The 14274-nt window shown below is 40.8% G+C and overlaps 1 protein-coding gene across 4 annotated transcripts in view; it reads right to left on the bottom strand.

The window, feature by feature from the left end:
• Window positions 1-1377: 1377 nt before the first annotated feature.
• The window catches only part of KATNAL1 (katanin catalytic subunit A1 like 1), a 43246-nt gene continuing 30349 nt past the window's right edge, over window positions 1378-14274 (bottom strand). For all 4 annotated transcript variants that reach the window (XM_027651473.1, XM_027651481.1, XM_027651455.1 and 1 more), the window contains 5 exons: window positions 10642-10800; window positions 9648-9774; window positions 8540-8674; window positions 6079-6205; window positions 1378-4641 (listed from right to left, as the gene is read on the bottom strand). In XM_027651473.1, the coding sequence (XP_027507274.1) occupies window positions 4443-4641; window positions 6079-6205; window positions 8540-8674; window positions 9648-9774; window positions 10642-10800 (747 nt within the window). In that variant the 3' untranslated portion in view covers window positions 1378-4442. The remainder of the gene's footprint in view (window positions 4642-6078; window positions 6206-8539; window positions 8675-9647; window positions 9775-10641; window positions 10801-14274) is intronic.

Raw genomic sequence — 14274 nt, 5'->3', positions numbered from 1 at the left:
ACAGGTCACAAGCAGAGTACAAAACCAGACTGGCTTAGAAGGTGGAGAGGTCCCACGTCCCTGTACTGTGGGATACGTGAACATCACTTGCTGCTGCAGGACATGGCTTGTATGGCAGCCAGGCTTTGAACACAGGTGACTGAGGCATCCACAGCCACGTCCAAGCATTCACACAGCGCTCTCGTGAAACACTTAATGTGAACAGGGAAAAAAAATGTGTGCCACCTTCTCTGAAATGCAGCATCTCTCTGCCTTTGCTATCATCAGCATGGGTGGCTTTACACAGTCTGCTTTATTCTATCAGAGGGCTACTGAGCTGGCTTGGCTCCACTCTGCACCTACAGCGCTGTTGGGTGGGCAGCTCACACAGAGTAGGCTCTGCTGCCACCACAGTGCTGACACTCACTATACACCAGCATGTAGCTCTGAAACTCCCAGGCTCCCTGCTTGCTCCCTGGCAGCACAGTGTCACCTGTACGTTCATCAGGTACTTATCTGTCACTACAGATCTGAAAACAATCTCAGTCTCCAATCTGACTCAGGGTGGCTTATTCTGACAACAGAATAAAAAAAAAAAACACTATTTTTTCTGCTGCTTCCACCTTCTCGTGCCTGGATGGTATCATGAAGTCTTCGCTCATTTGATGAAGGACTTCTTTACAGCACACAAGCTCTTTCATCTTTTCTGCGATCAGAACAAGTCAGTGCACCTTTGCTATTTCAGTCTCTTTTAAACTGGGGTGAGCTGAACTTTCTATGCAAAGATTTAACCTCTCCTGAAATCCCCTGATCAGCATTTCCCTTGCTCGCTCTTTCATGTTTGAGGCATTATGAAACACTGGAAACTACACATTCTTTCATAAGGAAGTTAGTGAGAAAATTCGAATAATCAACTCAGTCCTAGGAGATGCGGGATCTCTTTCCAAGTTTGAAAGCTTCTTCCTAATGGAAGTTTTGGTCTTGAAACTCTCCTGGTTAGCAGGCAGGTGATGATACAGCTTCTCTGGAGACTGATTATACTTCCAGCCCAGGGGCAAGTTATAAAAAGGCCTGCCTGGCTCTGGGAGGTCTGAATCAGGTGCTAACATTGAACATCTGCTGGAGCCTCTGCTCCCCTCTCCCCCACCCTGCTTGCATGTGCTGGGCATTGGGGCATTCTCCATTTTAAAATTTGTGGCAACAAAAGGCCAATTTAAGAGAGAAAGCATTGCTGCCACCATTATCCAAAAAACCTAGACTCTGCTTTAACTGCTCTCCATCCAGGACTTCAGTGAGTCCAACAGCACCATGACATGCTGAAGAGATCTGCATTGTATGGCAGCATTTGGAAACAGTTATCACCAAAGCACTCGTAGCCCCACTCAAGTGAGACAGATAGACTCTGTACGTACATTTATTACTTCATACAAGCAGATTGCATATTGTACAAAAATTAACAGTGCCACCCAAGAGGGCCTTCACAGGTGTTTAGAAAACATGTAAATACAGCTTTAAAACATGTTTTTTTATGTAATTTAGGTACAATTACTGAAGCACCACTCACTGTGTGTATATATATATATATATGCATCCACACGTGTGTGCATGATCTCCCCACACAGATGCAGATCGAACACCTTGTCGCAGCAGGCTGTGATATGCTCGTACATTGCTCTCTGAGGAATCCAACATTCTTACACAAGGGTCTCCACCAATGGGACATGAACTGGACTTACACTGAATCATAGACTCATCCTCTGGGCCTTGAGCTGCTGCCACCATTGACTGCCCTTCTTCTTCAGGTTGCTCCTTGCTGTACCCCACTGCTGGTTCCCCTCGAGTTAATAACCCAGTCTCCAAGCCCACCTAGGTGAGTGTGCCAGCACGACTTGGTAAATATGTAAGGGTCAGCACTCAGGGCCAGATCCCTATCCTGGAAGGTCTTGGCAGAGAAAGGATGGTCTTGGCCTTCTGGGGTGCCTGATCTAGCAGGACCCAAGTAACAGGTATAACGCTGGGGCACAACCATCATAAACATCTACTGCCTGAAAAATTTCAATTTTCTGTTCAGCAGCTGTAAAAGATGAATGGACTTGTTAAGTAAAAACATATCTGGGGTAGAAACCAAGACCTTTAGAGAAAAAGACTGCAGCACCTGAATAATTCCTACTAAAGGGAATGCCCAGTACAGTGAATTTTGCTTAACAGCCAAGAGATAAGTTTAATGCCTTAAGGTAGAAGGTTCATCAAAAAGCTAAACACCAACATTTTTCCCAAGGGCTGTGCTTTCATCAGTAGAAAGGTCACTGCTGCTTGCAATGGGAAACTGAGCAAACCTGTATTTAGACCCTACTAAGCAGCAACTGCTGAATCCCAGCACTGCTCTTGGGCAGCTGAATAGGGTTGGTTACTGGCATTCATGTCTACTCCCTTCCACATCTTGATTGTGTGGACTAAGCTCCTTGGGCAGCAATGGCCTCTCTAGTGAGAGACCCTGTAGTGCTAATCTGGCTTTGGCCACAGAAGATTTGTGTAGCTTTACTAATTTCTACTGCAGTAAAACAAACAAACAAAGAATAACTGCTTCAGTCTACAGCTTCGATAAGGAAGAAATGACAGACGATATCAATGCTTTCAAAGCTTTCTCTCTATAAAGGTCCAGTTATTCCTTGGGAGGAATCATAGAATCATAAAGGTTGGAAAAGACCTTTAAGATCATTGAGTCTGACCGTTAACCCAGCACTGACGTGCTCACCACTAAACCATGTCCCCAAGTGCCAAATCTACATGTTTTTTAAACACTTCCAGGGATGGTGATTCCACCACTTCCCTGAGCAAAATAGGTAAGTATGTAATCTAAGGCTTTTGCCTTAGTGGTTTACATGTCATCACCCAAGAGACCAGTGTGCTGAGTATATGATATTATTGGGAACTTCCAAGAACTAGCAAAAAGGCGCAAATAAAGATATACTCCCATTCAAGAGGAGGTGCTATCTGTTTCTTACTCCAGTTTGTCACATCTGTCTATGCCACTAGGAGTCTCAGGAGAGAGCTGAAGGGCAGAATACCTACCAAACTGCATGGCAATTCACATCCACCAAGATGCTTCGGGCCTACCTCACAAATTCACCAAAAATTTGAGAGCTTGCATATTTCTCTGTAAATGTGGTCGTTTGACCACTCCTTCACATTCCTACCACAGGAAACCTTCATATGTCAGACTTGCAGTCTGAGTCTGTGAAAAGCTCTTATAAGTCAGTGTGACAGGACTCTAGAGACAATTTCTCATGCTAGAATTTATAACTCAACTCTTCTAATCCCTGCACTCGTATGAGGGAAGGGAAGGGAAAAAACAGACAAAAACATAAATGAGATCGTACAGATTATTTTCTAAATATTACTAGATCAGTAATATTTATACATTTCAAAAAAATCTTCATTAAAAAAAATAAAGCATGAACAGTTCTACAACATAAATAGGTAAAAGTTCCATTGCCTGGTCAAGGTAGGAAAGAGTTCATACCTAATCAGAAGTGGAAATTCACAGCCACGTGTTTTAAGGATAGTCGAGTTTTAAATACAGCCTTGAAATTAGTGTCTTTACTGTATTAAACTCTTAGTATTAAAATAAAAATAATAACATTCACATTTAGATAACACAGACAAAGCATAGAATAATATACAAGCATGGAAGTGCAAGTTATAACCTAAGTCAAAGTGCCCATTGGTCAAACTTCAAAATGTCTACTGGTCAAACGGGTTCAAACTATGTTCAGAGATCAAGTATAAACTGGACTGAGAGCAATCAATGCCATTTTCTTTTCCTGTCATTTCCACCAGAAGTCATCACAGGTAAAACCAATACAGTTTGAAGTGACATCAGTTCCAAACGAGTGTACAAGAGAGGAGAGCCAAGCCCATGTCTTGATGGAAAACTTATCCTCATTTCCTCTGTGTAATACCAATTAATCCACAGGCTTTGCTCTGAATATCCAAGCACAGAAGGAGAGAACAGTAACTTGGATGCCACATTCAAGGGAGGCAGAAGCAGCTCAACAACAATGTAGCACTTAAGAGCAGGGGGTACAGCGAGCCCTTTTTTGTTTGTCTGGAGTCACATCCCCCAGGTGATTTATTGATTCCCGCCATGAAAGATGACTATGAGGAAGTTAAGTAACACTAATCCTCATTTGAAAAACCAAAAGATTACCCTCACAAGTATAATTTTTCCCTTCCTGTTTGTCTTATTTAACTATTTCAGAGATAAAATGTATTTTACAATATCAGCTCATTATTGTATTCACTCCCTTTAAAGGCAAATAGTTTAAAAGATCCTGTCACCAGAAGGGAGTGGGATGAGGGCAGAGGCAGACCTTTTATTAAACCTTTAAAAAGATTTCTAACTCATTTAGTGAGAACAACAAAAGCCATAAAACTCCAGCAAAGGAAAACTGTCACTGAGATTAAGCAGATCCAAACTCCGCCATCCATTTCTCATACTTCTCCAGGTCTGCAGCAGAAACAGATTTGGAGATTTTCTTCAGAGCCAGCTCAAAGTCCCCCTTGGTTACCGGCATCTGAAGCTCCTCTTTAGAAAGTGCACGAATCTCTTCTGGAGTTAAGCCATTAATACGTCGTCTCATTGCCATTAAAGATGCATCCCTGGAAATACAGGAGAAAGTATGGGAGCTAATTGCTAGCAGCATGTGCTGTAAGCCTATGAATTTTGATTGTATTCTCTTGCTAGAAACCACTGGCAGGAACACTTAAGACAGCATCTATTTACCACAGAAGATGTGGTTCACATCTTTCTTAGTTTCCATGTTCCCAGATCACTACATTAATTCAACATAAAGAATGCATTGGCACCAAAACCCATTTAACCATATGGTAAATGTGCAGAGATAATTAAAACTATAAAACTGAAAACCTTTTACAATGATTCATAGAGATGAAATTTTACAACTTCAGAGCAGGAAAGGGCAGAGTGGGAGACAAACAGCACTCAAAGACTTTTTTTTAAAGTAGTCTGAATTTTTACACCCCATTCCTTTTAGATTTCAACCTTCTCCCTGCAGTCAGCAAGTGTTCAGAGTGCAGCCCAGTTTGGTTGCCTGCTCATCCATAGCACCTGAATCTGTGAAGGGTGAAGCAGGAGGCATCAGACACAGCATCACCTGCCCTTGCAGTGCTGAGGCTGTTGGTGTCTGTGGCTTCTCATGCCCTGCCTGCTCTGTGACTCCTCCCCAGCTCGGATGCTGCCAGTGCGGCTCACTGGCATGGAGAACACTGCTCATTTTCTCACACCACGGCCCACAGGCAGTCTGAAATTACATTTTCTCTTTCCCCAGGTTTTTCCCAGCAAGGGATAACACACGCCTTAGGGAGAACAGGTAATTTCATTACTACATGACACACACCAAGTTTTCAAAACCGGGCAGTGATTTCACATTTTCAGAAAAGCAGCAGGGGAAGAAAAAAAATTCCCAAGCCATGGTCTTACCGGATTAGTTTTTCTTGAGAGGGCTCTTAAGGGACATAGATTTCCTTCTGATAATTTTTTTCAAATACCTATCCTTCAATGCAAAAGACTCATTTGTCAAAAATTAAATAAATTGTGGGAACAGGATTAAATACTAATGCTATAAACTATCTGTAGCACCCTTACACCTAGAAGATTCAGGCGGTCACCAAGACCATGCTGCACTGATGGCTGTCCAAACACACAGCCCCAGAGAAGTATTCTGTCAAAGGAACTTTTTACTTTACAGAATTCCAGCTCTTAAACTAATGAGATTTAAAAAAAATAAAAATCCAAACCTGTTTTGCGCTACATTAACAAATGCAGCTAGCTACAGTAAATGCAGCCAACAGTAACACGGGATTTGCTCAGATAATTTTTTTCTCTTCAGATCCAAGAAACCCACATTTCACAGACTCAACATGACAGTAATACACGGTTTCCAGTAAAAAGATTTGAGTCTCAAAAACAGACACTGTTAGCATGGCTTCAGTTGTAGTGACTATTGCCTTTTATCATACAATGCAAATGATGACTTTCCATGCAGTTTTAGCTACAAATTAAGGAGAATGAGATACCTGCAAACATTAGTGATGTCAGCACCAGAATAGCCTTCAATTTTCTCAGCAATTTCTTCAAGGCTGATATCAGGATCCAGTTCTACTTCCCGAAGATTAATCTTAAGTAGTTCTGCTCTGCCTTTTGCTAGAACATAAAAATACTTGTTTGAAAACTTGCAAGAGTTACATTAAAAAAAGACATAAACACAAATTTTTCAGTGAAAAGTACAAAAAAAGAGAGTTCAATGTAAGAAAAGAAAAGAGAGAGAACAAGACAAAGTAAAGTGAATAATCAAATACAGTAAAGTTAAGTGCAGTATACTAAAACAGCATAGTCTAGAGATATTTGTCAGTCATATGTCATTAAAAATGTCTGTTATGTCTCAGGTGATAAAGCACTTGGTTACATACTACCCAGAGGCACAAAAGAACAATCCTACAAATGTCTGCTTCTTCTCACATCCCTTTGAATTCACTTGCTGTTCAAGGGTTTAATTGCATATTATTCACCCAGTTTCATTAGAACTACAAAGATTCTATTAACAGAGCTTCAGACAGCAAAACTCCTTAACAATAAGCTGAACTTTAAGCATATGTTTAAGCACTTTACTCTGTTGGGACCCAAGAAAGCCGCTGAAGCCCAACAGAAGACAGATACATTAATATGGTAAACATATATCCATATATTTACAATACAAATATCCTGGTATCCCACTTTTACACCCAGACACAGTGTGCACAAAGTGATAACCAGCTCTGTAAATAAGCATTTATGCAGCCAATTAACCATTTTTCTTGAAGAAGGCATGTGCATATGTGCACATGCATATGTGCATGTACATATGTTAAGCAGCCTAAGCTTATAAGAGGGAATTCACATTTGACAGCTTAGGCCTCAGTGTTACTCTGCACAAGGGTGGTAAAAGAAGAGGATGAATGGTTTCCTGGCTTTTACTGTACAGAAAAAACACGCCAGCTCAGCATCTTTATTCCCCAAGTGACCAATTTTTATGACCTAGAAAAAAAGGACAACTGCAACAGAAGAAGTAGCATTAGGAAAGGCTAAAAGTCTTAAGGAAATGTCCAATAAAAGACATTATGTTTTATTTATTGATGTCTCTAATTATTTTTTTTTTATTTTAGGGCGGGGGAGGAATATAAAAGAAAACAGAAACCTTGTCTAAAGCTGCTGGGTTTGTGTGCTTTGCAGAACTGTCCAGAGCATAGAGTTATCCATCACATACAACTGACATTAACTATAAAATGAGGATTTATTATTTACAAAGCCCAATGTACATATGGCATACCTGCATCAGAGAACATTCTTCTAGTTGTTGCTATGGGGCTAAGCAAGTCTTTGCAGTATTGTGAAAATGAAACACTACAGAATATATACTTGCATAAAATTCCACAATATACAGGTGTATCTATGACATATCACTTTTTCAATTAAAATGCCTGACCATGTCAATCACACAGCACAGTTACAAATGCATCATTCAGACTTGCCCAGAACACCACAACATTCTTATTTACAGAATAGAATGCAACAGAACCTAAGATTGGAAATAAAACCGGACCACATCTCCTATGTTGTCCAGGGTGTGATATGCTGTGTCAAAAAACAATCTGGTTTAATTAGAAACAAGAGGAAGAGCGGATAGGATTTTAAACTAATTCGTCATAAAGACAGGCATCCTGTTAGGAGCTGTTACTGCCTGTAAGCTGCAAAGACAAGCTCTGCAACTATTAAGTGTCCTTAGACCTGCAAAACTCAATCAGAACCACTGTCACTATGAACACGCATCTTGTTATCTTGAGTGCTCATGCAGGGAGATGAGGCATTCACTGTACCAAGAAGAAAAGAAGCTATGCTAACTTCAAGTGATAGGAATCTCAAAATTAATAGGACAGGTGAATGACAGCTAGGAAAGACAATACAAGCCGAGACGTCTTAGGGCAGGAAAGCAGCCAGCCTGCTGCACTCTGAGTGACTCAAAGCACAGTAATAAAGGTGAGAAAGCAGTGATTTGCAATGAACTAAGCCTGTAAGTGAAAATCTTGTAAGTGTAGATCCTGTAAGTGAAGATCCACTTTTGTCTGCAAGGGCACGGAGTGCATTTGCAATATTTGTGAACATGTCCAAAGGCTGCCTTTGATGATCACTCAAGTACTGACTGTTAAACATTACAATAATTCCAGGCTCATTAAAACTAACGCTTTTTCAAAATATAAGAACCCAACAATGACTTGCAATGAAATGCTGCAGCTCTTTGTTTTTAAGCCCCCAAGCAAGTAGTATTTTTTCCTTTCTCTCACTCTCTTTAAAAATAAAGGAACCCAGACAAACGATTATCCTCTGAATTTCACTGCTCATCACAAAGCCATCAAGACTACTCACAAACCCATCAGTCCTGCAGTAATCCTAAATTTGTCTTGCAAACACCATTTGAAAGGAAAATGCTCATATCAAACATACCTGTGGGCAAAGGTATATAAATCCTCTTCTCCAGTCTCCGTCGGAGAGCTTCGTCGATATCCCAGGGAAAATTTGTAGCAGATAATACCATAACCATCTTGGAAGGGTCATCATTTTCCAGAGCACCACCTACCCCTGAAAGGTCAGAACAATTTCACTCCAAAGCTCTTACTGATTGAGATGTTTGCTGAGAAACACTGCACAAACATTGTATAAGCCTCCACAAAGCTAAGCAACAGCTCCATATAGTCCTAGTGTCCCTTTCCAGACTTCCTAGTGTTCCTTTCCAAACTTCCAATAGCTTAGGTGACACAAGACCATCATTGTCACAGAGAGAAGGAAACTTCATTCTTCTGCTGAGTCACGGGAGGGTTTTCTTTGACATTACTAATAACACAGCCATATGTGAGTGCAGTCCTGTTAGTCCCACTGACAGCGCTATCTCTGTCAAACCTGGTCATAGAAGAAATAGGAATCACTACTCAGCTTACCAAATGAGGACTGCAAAGAAATTACCACTTTGGGGCAAAAAGTTTGTTACCCTGAGGTTACCACAATGAACATGCACATTTGAGAACATTTTAAATAGTAGTTAAACAATAGCTGCAATATAAAGGTAGTTACCAAACCTCTACACCATATAGTATTCCTCAGATGGTCATCCCTGTTGTGTGCACCTGCATAAAACAGGTATTAAATCTGACTTAAGAGGGTCATATTAGCTGCCACCACAGAATACAGCAAAATCAGATCTCACAACGGGATTCCACAGTTGGAGGCTCTAGCAAAAGGAAGAAATTTGTTTAAATTGAATACAAATAAAGTCCCTGCATTAACCTGCCCAAATCTCCATTATCTCCTTCTCCTAGAGTCTCTCTTTAATATGAGTTTTCAATTCACCATTAAAATAGCCATTTTAGAAAAAATAAGGCATAACACCCTTCTCTGTTATCTGTCTTTGAACACTCCAAAAATTCACTGGTCTCAAGTTCTGCCTTATTTTTCCCCTATCCATTAAGCTAGGTTTTCCAGATGGCTCAAGTTCTTACATTCCCACCTGTAAAGAAACAGCACCCCAGCCCCAAACCTGGATGTAAGGACTTGTTACCATCCATTTGCACAAGCAGCTCTGACTTGACTCTGCGACTGGCCTCGTGTTCGTCAGACGTGCCTCTGCGGCTGCAGATGGAATCTATCTCATCAATGAAGATTGTTGTTGGAGCATAAAACCGTGCCTTTGTTCAAATGAAAACATCACCATTAAGGCTGTAGCAGCAAGCACAGGCCCTTATCAGACCACAACCCAGTCCCACTACACATACCACATACATATCTTCCCTGCCTATCACAAGAAAAGAATTCAAGATCCTGATTTACAAACTGTCTGTCATATGCTGAAGTTTATACACCTTAAATTGTACTCTCTGGGTCAGGGGTCCTGCAGTGTTGGTTGGCTTTCCTCAGCAAATAGTTTTGCAAAAAAGAAAAGGAACACAATCACAAAACAGGCAGTTTTTATGTCCATGTTTTGTGCTGGTGAAGGGTAAGAATAAGAGACAGAAGGGGGCTCAGCTGATCTCAATAGAGGTTTTAATTGAGAGTATTACAGAAGTGCAGTGAGGATCCCAAAGAGGTGAATGACTCTTCAGTATAGGTCCACATGGGCATGTCTTTCACATACCCCACATGACAGACTGCACCCATAGCTTCACTGAGAGCCTTGTGACCATCATTCAGAACAGAAAGGGAATTAAAACATGTATTGCTTCTAAAACAACAGTTCCAAATCCCTTCCAATTTCAAATCTACTTTCTATAGGATTGTTATCCCATCACTGAATAAGTACTGAATTTCTGTCAAGGTCGCAACTCTATATTTAGTCTGGAAAACACGATCCTCAACATGGGTGATGAACCACTTCCTTCTTAATCCTCAACAACATACCATTTGTGGAATCACTGAGATTGTGTTTTCCTGATTGGTTGAGGGGGTGTCAGTTCAATAAACTCCATGCTTCCAACATGCTACTGGAAGGGCAGGAAACCAAGAGTGATGTCCTTTCTCACCTTAGTGATCCCCAGATCACATCATCGAGGACATACCATTTCAAACAAGAGGCGGACCAGCTTCTCAGACTCGCCTCTGTACTTAGATGTCAGTGTAGAGGAAGACACATTGAAGAATGTTGTTCCACATTCTGTAGCAACAGCTTTTGCTAGCATTGTTTTGCCAGTGCCAGGAGGACCAACCATCAGCACACCCTGAGAGGTGAGATCAAAGGTAATGAAAAACAAATAGAGAAACTTTGCTGTTGGTACACTACACTACTACATCTCAACATCTGAGCCAAGTTCTGGACTTGAATTGTTTAATATTATAATCATCATCAGTGGAAGACAAAAGGCAAGAATCCTGCTTTCAAGAACAGTATGGAAGTGTTCTGTCACTTCCTCTTACCACTTCACTGGAGTCAGAACCACAAAACCCAGTAACTGTTGATGCACCTAGCACCTAGGAAGCAGACAAGAGATTTACAGCCTTGCCTACTGAATCAGACAGAGCCTGGACTTGAACTTAGGCCTTTCCCAGCTCATGAGGGGTTGCACAGACAGATGAAGACAGTAAACTCTTTTTTTGGAACAAAGGTCCCTTCATGAAGAAAACTTCACAGAAATCAAAATACTTTTGGAATAAGTTGTGCTCCCTCAGTTGAGCATTTTTCTGCAGAAAAAAAATGTTCCCAAAAAATCCTGACAATGAATCTGGTTGATTTTTATATTTAAGTATGCACAAGAGCATTTACTGAATACAACAGTTTGTTATCTTGTTTAATCTCCCCATCTCAGTATTCCTGTGGCCATACTACTTCATCTTAGCAATTCCTGGATTAAACACCATCCTCATCGCGCTGTTGGATGACTGGATTGCACTGCTATTTCTGTTTTACAGATAAGCAACTGTGGCTCATGTGGACTATTGCTCAGTCCCACAAAAGCCTAATATGAACTTCAGTGATTACTCAGAAAGCTTTAAACTAGAAAACTGAACTCCAGTTGTTAAGTCCCAGGTTGGTATCCATGTCCTCAGACTGTCATTCCATCTGTGGTCTCTGAAAGAGAAAGGAGCACACATCTCTGCAGCTCAGCACATTTACCCATCATTACACAAGCAGGTTTTTGGCTAGACACACAGTGCTCTCAGAACCCATGTTAAGACTGTAGCACTGAGATGGGTTAGTCACTCTTGATAATATTTCTAAATACAGCCATATTTATGGGTAGTCTTTCCAACAAGCAGCAGTGCTTGAGAAGGACAACACACAGTTCTATGTCTGCACAGCATTAGAATAGGGCACTGTGATTTTAAGTAAATCAGTGAAAATATTGTGCTCAGGCAGTTTGGTTGGTTTTTTTCCCCTCTAACCTGCAAGATCTTATTACAAGTTAACAAGAGTTTCCTAAAATTGTACTGTATTGCAAGGGTAATCAAATTAGCTAGAGCTAGAACTGCACATCATAATGTGCTTTGCAATTAATAACTTACATAAAATGCCACAGCAATAAAATATCTGTTAAATGCAAGCCATATAGCAAATTAGATTTCATCTGTTCCTCACAAAAACTTACTTCAAAAAGCACAAAGAATAACACGGAAGAGATCTATAAAAACAAATCAACCGGGAATGCAATTATTCAAAAATGTACTATTCAAAAGCAATAGCCTCTCTGTACTCTATTTTCCATTAACTGTTAATACCTTTATTGCCATTTAACACTTAGCTAATGCAAGTTCAACATGCATTCATCGGTAAATTAAGTTAGGAATGTTCACACACCATCTATACAGCTAACAGTCTAGTGCCATTCCTCAGGCTGCCCAAGGTTTCCTAAGGTCCAGAGCAGCAAGCATAAAAAGTAAATGGACACTTTTCCTCCTTCTGAACATTCAGACACTCAGATTTGAGATGCTGCACAGTTATACTGATATTATAATAATATTGCAAATACAACCTTTAGTGACGGGGTGAAAATTACTCAGCCTGTGATATGCAGGTCAGAGATGACTTACTGTTATCTCTGAGTTTCAAATGTGTTTTAATATTTTAAAACAAGCTTCACCTCAATTCAAATCACACTCAACCCACGTGTTTGACAAACTGTGTTTACTGCAGGACCTGGTGTACAGAGGACTAACGACATTTTTTGGATATTGCTTCAGTCCTCCATTATTACGGAAGGTCAAATTCTGGCTTCAGTTACACATGCTGTTCACTGCCAAAATTGAAGCCCGTTGCTTTGCACCTCCTGTGTAAGTATTACAGGGAGCGTTACCTTGCACGAGATACTGGTGGCATTACATATGTGCATAACACAGGTGCAAAGCAGCCACACCAAGTGTAAAGCCAGGGGAAAACCAAGCTCCCTGGGGATAGAGACAGTAGAAATATCGGTTAAAAAAAAAAAATAAAAGAACTCGAGTTCTCAGCAAAACAAGACATGCATGGCTGCAAACAGAAACACATAGGATCAAGTTGCTCGTTCTCTCTGTAAACTAGGAGGCTGCCACTTACTCACTATTTAAAATCCTTGACAAACACAAAGACTTCTTTATTCTTCCTCTAAGGCTCTGTTAATCCAAAGTATTCCAATAAGAAGCTGAAATGCACCGCAGGGAGTAAGTGTTTTGATGAAATCACTGCAGGGTTACTTCTTGTTGTTGTAACAATCACTAGCAGAGCAGTGGGAAGCACAGCGAGCAACCAGGCTTTCTTGGCACCAAACAGTTCGAAGAAAAAGAAAGAGCAAACACATGGACACTCAGAAGCCCATGGCTACAACTACACAGCACCTGTGTTGAACCAGGGGAGACAGCTGCCTCCTTCAGACAGGCATCGTCCTCTGAATACACGCACAAACTGTGAGGGCTGTCTTGGGAATTGTTCTCAGGAGAGTCTGAACATCCAAAACCAGCTTTGGCTGCCTTTTTCCCCTGAATTATTGTCCTGAACTCCTAGGCTCAACAAATGCCTGCTGCTACACTGATTACTGCAAGAAACAGCCTTCACTTCAATACTTCTCATCCTTCTAGCACAGTCAGAGGTCAGTGGTAGGGAAAATGCATGCTGTTCTCTGTGAAAAATAAATTCATGAGAGTTACAGCTTCACAAGTCACCAGGGAAAAGGCTAACAGTGAAGACTCTTCATGGACTTGTCAGAAATAAATCTGCATTTCAGACTGAAGAGAGAAAATAATCTTAGATTTTTTTTTCCATGTCTACAACCACCTGGTTTTCAAAAGTGACACTGCTCAGTAGGAAAAGATAATCTCACACAGAAATAGAGATTGAAACTCTTTAAAAGACCAGGTTGTTGTTCCTTTATCCACTGCCACAATACCTGAAGACAAGACCAGTGGCACTTTTCACATTTCCTGCAGTCTGCTGAGATACCTGCCTTAAAGACAGGTGGCCACTACATCCTCTAAGCATGCTAAGAGGCGGAAATAAAAGCATAGCAGCTCTTCTTTCCCCTAAAAGGTTTTGAAGAGTGGACAGATGGGGCACCCATAGTCTATAATAAGGGTATGGATCAACTTCCTCTAAGTCAAGAAGAAAAGAGAGAGATTCAACAGTTCAAAATATACTAAAATCTCACCCTACACATGTAATACACAATACCTAGGCTCTGTCCAAGACGATAGCCCAGTTAACCTACAGGTTAACCTCAAGGCCACTG

The sequence above is a fragment of the Corapipo altera genome, unplaced genomic scaffold (genome assembly GCF_003945725.1).
Source record: "Corapipo altera isolate COAL_440 unplaced genomic scaffold, ASM394572v1 0, whole genome shotgun sequence".
In the NCBI taxonomy this organism is placed as follows: Eukaryota; Metazoa; Chordata; class Aves; order Passeriformes; family Pipridae; genus Corapipo; species Corapipo altera.
Note: the sequence above shows the minus strand (reverse complement) of the source record. Positions and strands in the feature narration are given on the sequence as shown.